General features: G+C 41.2%; 2 protein-coding genes across 2 annotated transcripts in view; both read right to left on the minus strand.

Moving 5' to 3' along the window:
• Window positions 1-3,344, minus strand: part of LOC147023624 (collagen alpha-2(IV) chain-like) — a 30,298-nt gene extending 26,954 nt beyond the window's left edge. The window contains exons 1-3 of the mRNA XM_085889228.1: window positions 3,238-3,344; window positions 2,956-3,117; window positions 2,342-2,440 (exon numbers count right to left, since the gene is read on the minus strand). Coding sequence (XP_085745354.1) covers window positions 2,342-2,440; window positions 2,956-3,004 — 148 coding nt within the window. The 5' untranslated portion in view covers window positions 3,005-3,117; window positions 3,238-3,344. The remainder of the gene's footprint in view (window positions 1-2,341; window positions 2,441-2,955; window positions 3,118-3,237) is intronic.
• A 6,030-nt stretch (window positions 3,345-9,374) lies between these two features.
• The window catches only part of LOC147023626 (uncharacterized), a 156,573-nt gene continuing 149,817 nt past the window's right edge, over window positions 9,375-16,130 (minus strand). The window contains exons 35-37 of the mRNA XM_085890349.1: window positions 10,212-10,283; window positions 9,667-9,792; window positions 9,375-9,379 (exon numbers count right to left, since the gene is read on the minus strand). Of these exons, the coding sequence (XP_085746475.1) occupies window positions 9,375-9,379; window positions 9,667-9,792; window positions 10,212-10,283 (203 nt within the window). The remainder of the gene's footprint in view (window positions 9,380-9,666; window positions 9,793-10,211; window positions 10,284-16,130) is intronic.

Genomic DNA, 16,130 nt, shown 5'->3' on the forward strand with positions numbered 1-16,130 from the left:
CACATTTAACATTTGTCACAAAGCAGCACATGACAATGATGCAAAGCACATGACAATGATGCACAGTACATGACAATGATGCACAGCACATGACAATCGGACGAAACAGCACAAAGCTAAATGTGCTCTGGTAGCTTGTACCTGTTGCTGCGTTTGTGCCTGGGGAGCAATTGCTGAAATCTATCTGTCCGGGTTCTTCCCGACATCTTTGTTCTTTTCACATTTCTTTATACTTTTTCACAATTCTCTTTATTCATTCTAATTCTTGCTTTTTCTCTTCTCTTTACCTCTTTTACTCTTTAATTCTCTTCCTTTATCTATCTGTCTCGGAGCAGCGAATCCTTGCAGACATTTTTCTGTAAGGCTCACTTGGCTGCACATTCATGGATTTGAAGGTTGTGGAGTCGCGGCTGAAACCAGAATCCTCTCCAGGTTCCTCCTGATGACTCCGTCTTTGCTCTTTACTTATTTGGGTTCCTTCTGATGACTCCAATGCAGTATTTGGTCTTCCATTTGACTACATCAACACTATCCTGCCAGACTCTGACTCATTGGATAACTCAAGTATTGATGATCTACCTTGTCTTCGGTTCGATCTCCAATGGAGTTTGCCTGAACTAATTTTTTTCTCAGTGTTTCACAGGAGACTTCCGAGTCGGTGCGTCTTACGGAGTCTTACGGAGAGCAAGAAAGTCTCCTTATTGCATTGCGCCGGCGAAGCTGCGGTGTAAGTGTCCAACACATTCACGTTCAGCAAGAAACTCAACTCGGTAGGGATATTGTAATCCGAGATGTGGTCCACAAGAGGCACCGTTTTGGGGAAACCCAACAGCAGGATGGTCAATCCTTTGACCAGATCAACAGTATCTCACATCAATTTGGTACACCTGGCTATCTGTTTACATTTAGGTTAAAGGTTTGAAATATTCCCCAATATGTTCCAATACAAGTATGACATTGTATGCTGATGCCTTGGCCAAATTCCCTGTTTAAGCTTAGCACAACATACAAAAGGTAGGTGTTGAGAAGCTTTGTGCAAGCATTATGGATCATACGGCCTTAACCGGGTTCTTAATTAGCTTACGATGTGTATTTATCTTTTAGGAATACTAGCAGAGTACCCGCCCTACATTCGATCGCGTTCCAAGCATGCAACACGTTCTTCTAACGCATACTTTTATTTGGGCGGTGTATAGGCAACTGAAAGCTGTGTAGGCAAAAAAAAAAGTACCTCTTCTTCACCGACTATACTAATGAGCGATTTGCAACAACAAAAACAAAAAAATCAAATAAAGAATATAGATCCATTAATTTCCTCCTCTTGTTCACCGCCTATAACTACCCGGAATTTTGACGCAGGACGCTGCAAACATCGAAATTCAAAACACCACCCGCTGTGTAAATCAAAAGAGAACTTGCATTCCCCCTCCTCATCCCGACCACCGGAAAAGATAAAAAAAATACCCCTATACATGAATTGGGGTCATGCTGATCTTAGGTAGCAAGTCTGGATGTAATCGGGCCAGAACTGTAGGAGGAGTAGCGTGACAGAGACACACACGCGGACGTACACACCGGTCCGTGAATTATAGTTTAAGATTCTCCTTTTTCTCTCTCAAGAGAATAATATCTTTAGACAGTGTGGGAGAAAATAATTATATGAATGTACTCTCAATTATAATTGTTGCTGGTGTTTTATAAATATAATTTTTATGCTGTAATGTCAGTGATGCTTCCCTTTACCCAAGAGTCTTTTGACCTAAATGTTGATAAAAGGAATGTCTTGCTATGGAACAAAGTGACCTGGTTGATAACAGAAACTTTTGCCGTAATTACATCATTCGCTTTTCACTGAGAAGACACGTATTGCAGTTGGAGTTCGTTTTGCCTAAGGCTTGTCAGCCCGCTCCACTCTCCCATGAAAGCATATAAATACCAGGAAATGTAATCTTGTTTTAGTGCAATTATTGTGGATGTATACCATCTCAGTGGGTTGTACTCCTTGGTACCAAGTTAAAATAAAACTCTCTGATGTAATGTACTGTCACGTTGTGGACGGTGAATTAATTGTGGCTTTCATTTGAGTAACAGGAGTTACATCGAGTCGATTAAAATGGTTAACTAAAAGTAAGTCATAGAATAAAATAGAACGAAATAAATTCCACAACAACAGTATAATAATCCCTAATTCCAGGAGTATATCGTGACCATCCAAGAGGAGGTACAAAATGTACAAAAACACTTTAGAGGTACAGTGAGGCAATAAAAGGAGACAGACAAAAATGAACACCCTTCACTTGCATGAATCTGAAGGAGAGTCGTTTCATATCGGAAAGATTACCTGCTGGGCCAGGGTGGCCTTGACAACCTTTCGGGCCAGGTTCACCCTGTATTCCAGGCTTCCCAAGAACTCCAGGATAGCCAGGGTCTCCACACATGCCTGGTTGGACACATTGGTGTTTCATGATGATACTTGCATAATCGTTTCCAGGAATACTTGCTTAATGGCTGAGGCACAATCATCTACCAGGATATTGTGGTTGAGCGGTGTGGAGTAACAAATAGACACTGAGGTCGTACCTCTTCCAGTACTACCCCAATTTCTCCTTATTTTCTCCTTACATCAAGTATATCAGAGGAAAATAAATCACGTGTGAAACCATCCACCCATCCATCCATTGGGACCATACTCTGTGCAGAGCGTTGGTGCTGCCGAAGCAGTCTTCTTGACTATTGGACACAATCCTGGACGGGTCGCCACTCCGACACAGGATATCAGCATGCTGGCACTCATTTTGCTGACCTCAGAAGGATGACAGGCAGAGTCAACACCACCTGGTATTAATTTTACAGCCGAGTGGGATTTGAACTCAGGATCCTAGGATCCCAAGCCTGCCACCCTAAACATTAAGCCAACACCAGGCATGTGTGAAACAACACCCTGGAAATACCTACCTTTCCTACCCTGTGATCCAGGTGGACCTGGCTCCCCAACGATGCCCATCTCACCCTGAATCCCTTTGGAGCCTGAAACACCTGGAAAGCCTGGCACACCATCATCACCCTGCTCACCTGGCCATGAGGGTGAGCCAGGAGGACCAGGCACACCTGGATGCCCTGTGGGGAAAAAAACATTGTTCAAAAATCTTTGCTAAGAACTTTCACCAATAGAAAGTTAATGGAAAAAAACAACCTTTCATGTAAAACTCCACGACAGTTCAACTTGTATAGTCTTACCAGGTATACCCTGAAGTCCTTGAAGACCCGATGATCCTTGCTGTCCTGGGTGACCAAAACCTGGATGACCCTTGTTGCCTTTGAGACCGACAGATCCTGGTTCCCCTTGGAAGAAGTAAATGAGTAATTGCAGTCAATCAGTAATTGCACATTACACAAGGCGATTACATACATTGCCAATGCTGAATTTCAATGATATTCCAAATGAACACTTTTGCAGCATTCGGAACTGCTGTTCAGCTCAAGTCCACCGTTTAAATTTTGAAAATCAGTTTAGGTTAAGAGTTTGTACAGCGTTTGGATCCTAGGAGTTTGAACCGTGTGCGGGAATTAAATAAATAAAAACCCCAGATTCCGAGGAGCATTGGCCACAAGCATCTTGGTTGAACTTTCACCATTACTCCCGTCACTACATTGGCTGAGCATTGTTGACTGGGAGACTGCCGGCGTTCATCGGGAGGATGAGAAAGGTCGACCTTCCGATCTGCGGCTGGATCTTCAAGGTGTGGGAGGAGATGCTGTCGAACATCACCAAACAAGCATTTCTGAAATGCTGCATCTCCAACAACACGGACGGCACAGAGGATATCATTTGGGAGGAGGAGGCTGCAAGTGATGATAACAGCGACGTGGACTTGCTCTACCCTGATTCGGACAAGTAGTTATGTGCAGTCTTCGACGAGGAAAGCATTGACGAGGATTTCCTCTGGTTTAGCTGAAAAGCTTCGTCAAACCCAAACGGCCCTTTTCAGGGCCATAAATCCACAAGAAATATATATGATACCGGTACGAATCCCTTTTCTTCCTTCTCCTATGAACAACGAAAAAAATCCTCTTTTTAATATTTAAAAAGAAATAAATAAATAAAAATTAAATAAAGAAAAACTTATTGGTGTCCTCTCCTCTCTCTTCAACTTCTTGAGAATGAGAATAAGACTGTTAGACTAAATTAAGCAGACATGGGAGTCAGCACGCTGATACTGTTACGAATCTGGCAGCCATTTGCACACAACAGCCAGAGTCCCCGCAGTTCAGTTATTTCAATAAGTATGTATTTATAGTTAGGGTCCTGTCCCTATGTTTAATGGGTGATTAAGTGTATGTGCCCTGCGAGTTATTTTGTAGTTAGAATTAATAAACAACAACAACAACAACATCCTTCGCTCCTGCCACCATCGGCCTTGCTCACGCGCATGCGTATCGAGCACAGACGTGGGCGGGGCTTCCATCACCTCAGATCGGAGCCTCGCTTCAAAAAAGGGCATGGATGGTTTCCTCTGCCCAATGAGCGAAGGGCGAGCATCGCATGCGCGCCCCAGCCAATGGGAAGCCAGAACACCAAGGGAAAGAGGAGAGAAGCACCAAAACAGCAAGAGAGTCGAGAGGTGCGCGAGAAAGGTTGTTGGTCGGACCCCCCCCCCCCCCGTTTGTCGTGTGTTCTGGCCTGCTGGGCGCTCCTTGTCGTGGTCGTCGGTCTTCGTCCCTGGTCTTCTCCTCGGCGCTTGGTGCGAAGCTGATTGTGCGGGTTCGAGTCCCACCATGGTGGTTTATGTTGGAGCGCATGGGCTGGTGGTCGGAGTGTCCAACTTCCCCGCTAAGAATCTACTACTACTACTACTGACACGCTCACCTACTATGACTACTGATACTACTGACATGGACATCTACTCACCATGGAGTCTGAAACACTGACGGGTTCTTCCTGTGAACCCCATTTTTATATACCAATTCCCCTAAACGATGCCAATACGCCATTATACGGTAGCTGTAAGTTAGAAACACGTTCAGTAAGTTCTGTGGTCTTCCGGAAGACGTCAATCAAATACGTCTACATACATCAATATGCGTTGGGGATATGTTACACATAGGTTCAAAGCATGTTACTCATAGGTTAGAAATAAGTTTTGGGTACGCTAAACATTACCTCGACGTGTTTTGACTTACGAGTAACTTACAAGTAACGTGTGTCGACGTGTATCAACGATCGCATAACGTGCCTACAACTTATGGCCAGCGTATGCGGAATGTGTGAGTCATACGCTGGCATACGTCGAAAAATTTTGAGCATGCTTAAAATTTGTCGACAAGCTCGGCGTACTACGACGTATGCCAGCGTGCTCTTAATGTATAGCAAACTTACCCATAACGTATTCGACGTACGCCAGCGTTTTAGACAAATTTTTCATACGTCGGCATAAGCTGGCTAAAACGTCAAGGTGTGACAGGGCCTTAACCCGAGTGGACGTTACCGAGGCCCGTCGGTCCAAATGAACAATTTACTGCTTCACTATTTCTCAACACGCACCGTGCTAAGCCAATAAAAGAAACGACAGGGAACGAGCTGCGACATTCAACAAGAGGGGAATTTCTTTACAATAGGCAATAATCGGGAAGGGAGACACAGAGCAGAGTTATAACCGAAAAAAGCAATGCAACCAATGTACAATGAAAAACACTGAATCAATCCTACTTAAAGACGGGGCCCACGGACACAAACACACACACACACACACACACACACACACACACACACACACACACACACACACACACACACACACACACACACACACACACACACCCAAAAGAACTGTACCCCGTGGGTCTATCTCGGTCAAGCCGGGCCGGGGTACCTGTCCGCTTCGTGCGGCCACACCGACTCTGAAGCCACCACGGTGGGACCCGAACCCACGACTTGAAGTCCACGGCCCACGAATGAGGCCGCTCAACCACGATCACCAGTGTCTCAGACCGCTCCTCGACAACCACAGACCGCGTCGCAATCGCCACGATCATCCTCTCGCGTACGCTTGTCCAGACAACCACACTCCTCTTCTTTTTGGAGGGAGCGGCTTCTTCTCCCTGCTACTCGCCTCCTGATTGGACGGTGGGTTGTCAGGCAACTGGTGGCGGCCTCCCAATTGGCTGGGGAGCGCGTGTGGTGCTCGCCCTACGTTCATTGGCTGGAGGAAACGCTCTCTGCTCCTCCTCGGAGCGGAGCTTCGACTGGAGGTGACAAAAGGTCCGCCCACGTCCTCAGCCAAAAACACGTGCGTAATGGCGACTGGTCGAGTGCGGGAAGGTGGCGTTGTTGTAGTGGGTGTAGTAGTAGTAGCTGTAGTTGTTGGTGCTGAAGAAGCGAAGATGGGCATTGTTGTCGTTGTTGTTGGTGGTGCAAAAATCCTAGATATAAAATAATTCACAGCGCACGTGCAATTAATCACCCATTAAACATAGGACGGGACCCTACCTAGAAACACATACTTACAGATATAACTGATCTATAGGACCTGGCTGTTGTGTGCTCATGGCTGCCAGATTCGTAACTCTATTACACTTTAATTGTGTGCATGACTAAAGGAATCATGAAACTGGAACCTAAACAATCGATATAAAATTAAATAAACACTTGCGATTCCCGATCAAAAATGTACGATTAAAGTAATTAGTCAAGAATCCAAGCAACCCCACCCCACATCATAACCCAACTATAATATTCTTCCTCCAGTGCAGAGGGTTGGCCATAATCTCAGAAAGCCAGGCATTTCGTGAAACTAATAATTTTTATTTGACATATGATTAAATTTTTCAGTGACGCTCATCGAGAGTAACACTCGACCCAAACAAAGCCGGTGGAAACCGGATGATGTTTCACGAAATTACTACAGGAACAGCTTTAGGGAGTGGTGTACCAATGCGTGCTGCGACTGATTAAACCTCACTAATAATAATTTTTATTCAACATATGATTAGATTTTTCGGTGTCCCTCATCGTAAGTAACGTACTCGATCCAAACAAAGCCAATGGAAATCTGACGCAACAAAGTGGATAGAGGCCTACAAGCCTGATTTGTTTGGCACACCAGAAAATCAAGATGGCAGCCATATTATTTTGGCTGGGTGCCTTGGTGGGTTGAGTCAAGCAACAAATGTGGGTGGGGTTGGCCAGTGATCCAACCAATGGGTGCACATTTCAAAAATCGACCCAACAACAGCAACAGCAGCAATAGCAGCAGCAGTAATGCAGAGCTCTTGTAAACCTGCTTCATGTAAAAACTGACTTACAGTATTTCAGCCAATCCTCCTGGCAAGTCAAGTTACAGAAACTCATTGACGTGTTGTTATGGCAACCCCAGATGCTCTATTAACATATTCTTTCTCCACTGACTTTACAGTTTAAATTCAGTTTTAAACAATCGACTAATACACACTTACCGAGGCAGCCTGCATTTTCCCACAGCATGGTACATGTTTGGAGACAACAAAACAAACAAATAAATTGTAACAACCTTGTATGCTTTCAAATGGACATCAATTTTCTTCAATTATGTCAACATCAGCATCATTATTTTCATTATACAATTCTACCTTTTTGTGTTTTACACCGGTTCAAAAACTTTTCATTATTTCTAACAGTTTTTCACAACTTCTAATTTGCAGTCATTGCCACCTCTATACCAGAATTACAAATCACATTTCAAGCAGATATGAGAGATAGCACAATTAAGGGATGACAAAGCTCCTGGGCCAGATCATATGCATCCAAGACGATTGAAGGAGGTGGCATAGCAGATAAGCGTGGTATTAGCGGAATTCTTACACAACGCGTTGGAATCAGGTGAAGTTCTAGAGGAGTGTCGTTGCAAATGTAGCATTATTGAAGAAAAGATCCAGAGAAGCATTGGGAAACTATCGATCTGTTAGCTTGACTTCTGTTGTGGGGAAAGTGTTGCAGACGTTAATTAAAGAACTGATAGGGAATCATGTTAATAATTTCAAACTAATTAAAGGTAGTCAGCACGGATGTACGAAAGGGAAGTCATGTTGAAAAAATTTATTCTGGACTTTCAGAAGGCATTTGAAAAGGTACCACTTAGGAGCTTGTTTGCCAAGTTGAGGGCTTGTGGAGTGGCTGGTCGGTTACCAAACTGGATTGGTAACTGGTTTAGTGATAGGAAGCAAAGAATGGCTGTGAGTGGATGTCTTGCTTGGGGGATGTAAGTAATGGGGTACCGTAGGGATCAGTACTGGGACCAGTTTTTTCATCATTCACATCAACGATTTGGATAGTGGGGTTAAGAGTCACTTTCTACATTTGCAGATGACACAAAGCTTGGAGGTAATATAGATGGCAGAGAGGGTGGTGATCAAATTCAAGAAAGTATTGATACTTTTATAGATTGGGTAAAAAGATTGGGAGATGCCATTTTACATGAAGAAATGTAATATGCTGGGGATGGTAAGGAGAATGAAAATAAAGATTACATCATGCAAAGGGCAGTCTTGGAGTGTTACACAGCCACACAGGAGAAGGGTTTGAGGCTCATCAGCCAGACAGCTATAGGTATAACTAACAGGGTTTTGGGTTGGATTTATATAAACTAGCAGAGTATCCGCCCTACGGGCGATCTTGTTCCAAGCATGCAACATGTTCTTGATGCATACCTTTATTTGGGTGGTGTATAGGCAAAAAAATAAAAATAATAACCTGGGTTACATGCATGAAGCAAAAGCATACTGACTGCATAATGATTCAAAACACCTCACAGCACTGGAAAACGTGGAGACAGGAATACTGCACTGTAAATGGTGGTGGCTTGTAATCCCTTTCCCCGCATGGAGGCGGTGCTACATGATACACAATTACAATTCACACAGAGAATTTGCACCCCCTCCCCCCTCCGCCCCCACCCCCAAGACCACCCACAAAAATAGAACACCTCTTTACATTAATTGTGGCCATGCTGATCCTCTGTAGCAAGTCTGGATGTAATTGGCCCAAAACTGTAGCAGTAGCATGATAAACAAACCCACAAGCAAACAAACACCGGTCCGTGAATTATAGTCAGAATTCTAAATCAAGATGTAGTGTTAACACTGTGCAATAATTTCGAGAAGCCTCATCTAAGAGAATTGTATACATTTTTGGTCACTATATCTGAGGAAGCTAGGAGATAGCTGCCATAGAGAGGGTTCAGCATTGGACGAAGAGATTGATAGCTAGATGAAACTATGAGATAAAATACTGATTACTCGACTAAACTATGAGAAGTGGTTGAAGGAGACAGGACTTTATACATGAGAAAGGAGGTGGTTATGAGAGGATCTGATGGAGATATCTGATTGGACCAGAGGCCCTAGTCTAAGAGTAAAGAACACAGTTTGGACAGTAATAAGACAGGGCTCTTTCAGCCAGAGAGTAATTGATGTATGGAATGGTCTCCCTTGAAAGGTGGTGGCAGCAGAAAGAGTAGATAGTTTTAAATTGGAATTAGATAGCTACCTAGTTGCATTGGAGATAGAGGGGTACAAGGATATTGGCAGGACTTGTGGGTAGCTTGCGTGTAGATGGGTATATGTGGTGTTGGTATTGTGCAGGGATGATGAGTTGAATGGCTTCCTCTTGCGCCAAAGTTCCTTGTTATTCACCTTTGTCTCCTTTATTTCCTTGTTCTCCAGGCCTTCCGAGCTGGCTCATGGCTAGGCCAGGATCACCAGTAATTCCCTTTTTCCCAGGGATGCCTGGAAAACCAGGAAGCCCTGGTTCTTCTTTCCCTACAAAATGAAATCTGTATATTTACATAGGTAATTAAGACATTGCTGTACATTTATTATCCACAAATTAGATGAAAATATAAACCCAAATGTTCCATAAATGTATTGATTTGTTCATTTGTTCCATTGAAAACTCGATGAGGTGCAGACCCAGTGGAATTTTAATGAGGCTGAGCAGTACATAAGCATTTAAGGCTTTTAGCTATAAAGACAATTCAATTTGACCACAATGCTGCCACATATGGCCTAGCAGTTTTAAAAGACATCATGAGATCTTTTAACATCTACATATTACTGCAGAAGTTTCAACCAGCATAACAAGCCATCTGAAGGATCATCTGACCTGCATGAAAAGGAAGGACGCTACTTTTTGAGTTGTGGCTCAATGTGCAGGAAAGCAAAATGTGTTAAATTTGTACCAGGGATGCCTGGAATTCCTTTTCTTCCCAGTAGTCCATCTGCACCCAGCCGTCCTGGCTTACCTTGGCAACCTGCTCAGGATAACATGTATTAAAATTTATGTTGTATAACATTACAATGAAAGCAAGGTATGCAAGACATGATTGTTGTTTTCTTTAAAAAAAAATAGAAAAACCGGAGAGAAAGTTTCTGAATTTCCAGATTGATACAATATACGACTGGTTAAGTTAAGAGAAGAATAAAACTTCAGGAAGTTGCTGGGAAACTACTTGAAAAAAGAAAGTGCAGACTTTTCTCATCATTAGATTCAAATGAAAATTTCAAATTATGGCAATTCGAAAATGAAAAACAGTTAAAATACCAAAGGAGCAAAACAATCTGGTAATGACAAATGTGACATTGTATACGACAGAAATCTTCAAATTGTTTGTCATAATGTGTATGTAATGAATTTCAGATAAAACATGAATAGTTCATTTCCAAAATGTTGTCCGTCCATTTTTGCGATTCTGAGTAAAATACTCCACTCGGCGAAATTTCTGAAGAAGTTTAACGAAGGGGAATTTTTAGTTGAAGTTGGTATCCAGTCTTTATAACACCAATCCAATACAGGTGTGCATATTATGAAAACATAAGATACCAGGCTGAAATATTTGTTTTTGACCTTCAAATTTTTAAACCAAAATGGCTGCCAAAACCACATAAAATGTATCACTGACCAACAAAAGGTGTTCACCTGTAACTGAAAGTATTCGTGCTAGCTTTAAAATTTAAAGATGTAAATGTTCAGAAAGTGCACATTTACAGTGCCTTCAGAAAGTATTCACACCCCTCGATTTTTGTTACAATATATGTTACAGCATGAATTTCAAATGGATTAAAGTGAAAAAATTTTGTTGCCGATCTATACAAAATTCCATGACAAAGTGAAAAGACATTTTTATAATTTTTTTTACAAATTGATTAAAAATGAAAAGCTGAAATGTCTCGAGCAAAGTATTCAACGCCTTTGCTCTGACTCTCCAAATTGAGCTCAGGTGCATCCAATTTCCTTTGATGATCCTTGAGATGTATCTACAACTTGGTTGGAGTCCACCTATGGCTTATTCAATTGATCAGACACGATTTAGAAAGAAACACACCTTTCTAGATAAGGTCCCACATTTGACAGTACATGTCAGAGCAGAAACTCCACCATGAAGTCCAAGGAACTGTCTGCAGAACTCCGAGATAGAATTGTGAGGAGGCATAGATCTGGGGAAGGGTGGAAAACGATTTGTAGTGTGTTGAAAGTTCCCACGAGCACAGTGAGCTTCATCATTAGTGAATGGAAAGAAAAGGAAACAACCCAGCCTCTTCCTCGAGCTGGCTGTCCGACCAAACTGAGCAACTGGGAAAGAAGGACGTTGGTCCTGTAGGGAGGTGACCAAGAACCCAATGACCACTCTGACATAAATCCAGAGTTCCTTGGCTGAGATCAGAGAACCTGCTGGTCGGTCAACAATCTCTGCAGCACTTCATAAATCTAGGCTTAATAGGAGAGTGGCCAGACGGAAGCCAATCTTGAGAAAATGGCACATGACAGTATGTCTGGAATTTGAAAAAAGGCACGTGAAAGAGAGCAGGAGGCAAAAAATTCTGCAGTCTGACGAGATGAAAATTGAGCTCTTTGGCCTGAATGCAAAGCGCTACATCTGGCGGAAACCAAGCACAGCTCATCACCCATCTAATACCATCCCTACCGTGAAGCATGGTGGTGGCAGCATCATGCTATGGGGATGCTTTTCAGTGGCAGGGATTGGGAGACTTGAAAGGAGAGAGGGAACAATGAATGGAGCCAAATGCAGGCAAATCCTTCAGGAAAACCTGCTTCAAAGTGCAAAAGTCATACTGCGGCAAAGATTTACATTCCAACAGGACAATCACCCCAAGCATACAGCCAAAGCAACACTGGTATGGCTTCAGAACAAGAAGGTGAAAGTCCTTGTGTGGCCCAGCCAAAGCGCAGACTGTAATCCCACTGAGAATCTGTGGAGACTTGAAGATTGCTGTTCACCGACACTCCTCATCCAACTTGACAGAGCTTGAGCAAATCTGCAAGGAAGAATGGGAGAAAATCCCCAAATCCAGATGTTCAAAGCTGATACAGACATACCCAAGAAAACTCGAAGCTGTAATCGTTGCCAAAGGCACTTCCACAAAGTTTTGACTCAGGAGGTTGAATACTTATTGATGCATGACTGTTCAGCTTTTCATTTTGAATCAATTTGTAAAAAATTCTAAAATCATGTTTCACTTTGTCATTATGGGGTGTTTTGTGTAGTTCAGTGACAAATAATTTAAGTTCAATCCATTTAAAATTCAGGCTGAAATACAAAATGTGACAAAAGTCAAGGGGTGTAAATACATTCTGAAGGGACTGTACCTGACAAACATACAAATGATATATTTTGTGATTTATTTTCTTTGCAAAAGAGCTAAAAATGTCATTTGTAGACCAATAATATTAAAATTTGAATATTTCAATCAACATAGGAACAAGTTTTTTTTTTTGTTTTTTTTAAATTAAACTTTGCACTTTTCCATGTAAATATAATGAATGTTAATAAATGCTGTGAAGTCATGTTAACAAATAATTGACAATGATATACAAATATAATGTTTAAAAATAAAACTAAATGTTTGTAATATTTTAATATGTTGTCAGTATTACACATTCAGATATGTGTTGCAATAGCCAAAGAAAACTCGAGAATGAAATATGAAATATTTTAATCTTCAATTTTGTTGATTTTTAACTTTATAGATTTTAATAATGTAATGACCAGTCCCTTTTCCTTCTAATTGTGGCCTGGCTGAGTCAAGTCTAACTGTGGATAAAGTATCTGTAAGTATTCTGCTTTCATGAATCACAAGTTAATGAATACATCATGCAATAACTTTTTCAGTTAAATGCATAACTGTCATGTTAAATGTGACAGTCTGGCATAAAAGCTATCACACAAATGTCGTCTGCTATTCAGGATAGAAAACTCTCAGGAGACAGATCTTAAGGGAGCAGTCATTTTTCTTTTCTGCACCTCAAATATTTATTGGTAAAATTTTATTCACAATTTAAACGTTCATGCATTATACATTTTAAATGAATGCATTTTACACCAAATATCTGCAGACATAGCTGCCTATGACCTTTTTTGAAATGATATTTGCATTTCATTCATATCAACGATTTAGATAGTGGGGTTAAGAGTCACTTTCTACATTTGCAGATGACACAAAGCTTGGAGGTAATATAGATGGCAGAGAGGGTGGTGATCAGATTCAAGAAAGTATTGATACTTTTATCAATTGGTATACTTGGCAATCATGCTATTGGTATACCTGAGAGTTACGAACTTATGAGTTCATCCATTTACAACTTCTATCTTCCATTCAAGAATAGCATAGGGTTGAATAGATGTCGTATTTGACAAATACCGAGATTAATCTATCAAATCGGAAACACGACAAAGACGATCAAAGAGTACTCGTCCAATGCAATGCATAGTTGAAGGAAGACATGTGCCACTTCCAAATTATTGGTGAAACTTCCTTGCCTTTCCAGAAAACAAAGCAGACCATGCTCAATTTCTCTCTGAGAAACTATAGCAAATGCACCACATGATAAAAAAAAGTCGTCACAAGTGGCTTTGCAGATGAACAGGAAGTTAAGTCATCCCGTGATATCACAGATATTATCTCACTTAGAGCAACCCATGAGGAAGCAGATACATGCCTTGTTCTTCATGCTATTGGTATTAATTTTGACACTGCTGCTGTGTCTGCAAGAGACATAGATGTCCTTCTGCTATTAGTGTCACATTTCACTTGTGTGAATTGTGACAATCTCTGGATGATGACTGGAACTGTCAAGAAGAAAAAGTACATACCCATTGGTCCAGTGTATCATAAGCTGCCACCAAGTTCTGCTGAAGCACTGCTGCCTTTTCATTCCCTTTACAGGGTATGATACCACATCCTAAATCTGTGGTCATACCAAGCGATCAGTCTGGAAAATATTTCTGCATCTTCATGATGACAGAATGACATGATGAGAATCCTGACCCCGATTAAGCTCAAGTCAACAGAAGCTTTTGTTTGCAAAATTTTATGGTGTCAACAATGTAGAGTTGGTTGACACTGTGCATGGGATAATGTTTGAAAAATCTTGCAAATTAGAAATGCTGCCACCTAGGAGGTACATCTAAAAAGTAACAGGACTGACTTCACAGAAATTTTATTCCAAAAAATATGTTGAAATCACAGCTTGTCCCCTTCAAAATAGTTTCCCTCCAGTCTCACACACTTGTCCACACACTTATGTGTGTATACATATATATATATATATATATATATATATATATATATATATATATATATATATATATATATATATATATATATATATATCATGTATGTGTGTATGCATTGTGGACAGAACCAACTTTCTGAAAATGGTTAATTTTAGATTTGGAGAGGCATGAAGTCTGTGGGGTTAAGAGAGAGGGTAGTATAGGTATTTTTGCAAGTGAATGTGCACATTTTGTGTGTTGACATGCATGGAGGTTATGCATCGATGATAAAAGCATGTAAAAAACATTCATATAGTGCCTAACTAGCTTGTTATGAACAAACACTTGTTCAAAATTTGATATTATCAGCCTACTAATGGCATTTTAAACTCTTTTGCAATGAAAATAAATCACAATATATAATTTGTTGATTTTTCAGGTCGATATGCACTTTCTGAACATTTATATCTCTATATTTTAAAGCTGGCACCAATACATTCAGATTTACAGATGAACACATTTTGTTTGTCAGTGATGCATTTCTGTGGTTTTGATGGCCATCTTGTTTTTCAATTTTGAGGGTCAAACAACAATATTTCAGCTTGGTATCCTATTTGTTTTCATCATAATCACCCTCCACATAGGATTAAAGAGTCTCGTGACCGACTTCTACTCAAAAATTCCCCGAGAAGTCTTAAATGAGACTTTTTCAGAAATTTGGCCTTGGTCTACACCCTTCATGGATGCATTCATAATATATTATATTTTGGAAGAAAGATAATTTCCTCAAAGCCATTATAAAAGTGCAGGCACTGCAAAGCATACATGAGGTGAAATAAGCATGCCTTTTCCTGTTGCAGGTCAATTTACACATTATTCAAACCATTAGGCTTTTAAAAAAATCGCAAACATTGTCTCCAATTACCCATGTCTCACTCTGGATTCACAATTGACTAACCGGCCAACCAACCTATCAACTCACCACTGTTTAAACTGCACGAAAAGTTCACATCGTTCAACTAAGCCAGATTCTCGTCGGAGCCGACCAAGACTCACCACAAACTTTGCTCCAAAAAAAAAATCTTCAGCAAACTTCACACATAATTCTCATGATATTTTAGTTGGGTTTTGTCCCAGTACAAAATCCTCCCTGGAGGAATTGTACAAAATGAGGTTACATGAGAGATGGAGGCATTAACCCTTTGAACCCGAGAGGCTGTTTTACCAGCCGCTATTCGAACCTCCATATACCCAAGCAACCAGTTTACCAGCCGCTATTCGAACCTCCATATACCCAAGCAACCAGTTTACCAGCCGCTATTCAGACCTCCATCGACCCGAGCAACCAGTTTACCAGCCGCTATTAAAACCTCCACATACCCAAGCAACCAGTTTACCAGCCGCTATTAAAACCTCCATATACCCAAGCAACCAGTTTACCAGCCGCTATTCAGACCTCCACATACCCGAGCAACCAGTTTACCAGCCGCTATTAAAACCTCCATATACCTGAGCAATTCATTTACCAGCCGCTATTCAGACCTCCACATACCCAAGTAACCAGTTTACCAGCCACTATTATATTCA

The sequence above is a fragment of the Eptatretus burgeri genome, chromosome 7 (assembly GCF_056783735.1).
Source record: "Eptatretus burgeri isolate ZD-2024b chromosome 7, Ebu_testis_v1, whole genome shotgun sequence".
NCBI classification, from domain to species: Eukaryota; Metazoa; Chordata; class Myxini; order Myxiniformes; family Myxinidae; genus Eptatretus; species Eptatretus burgeri.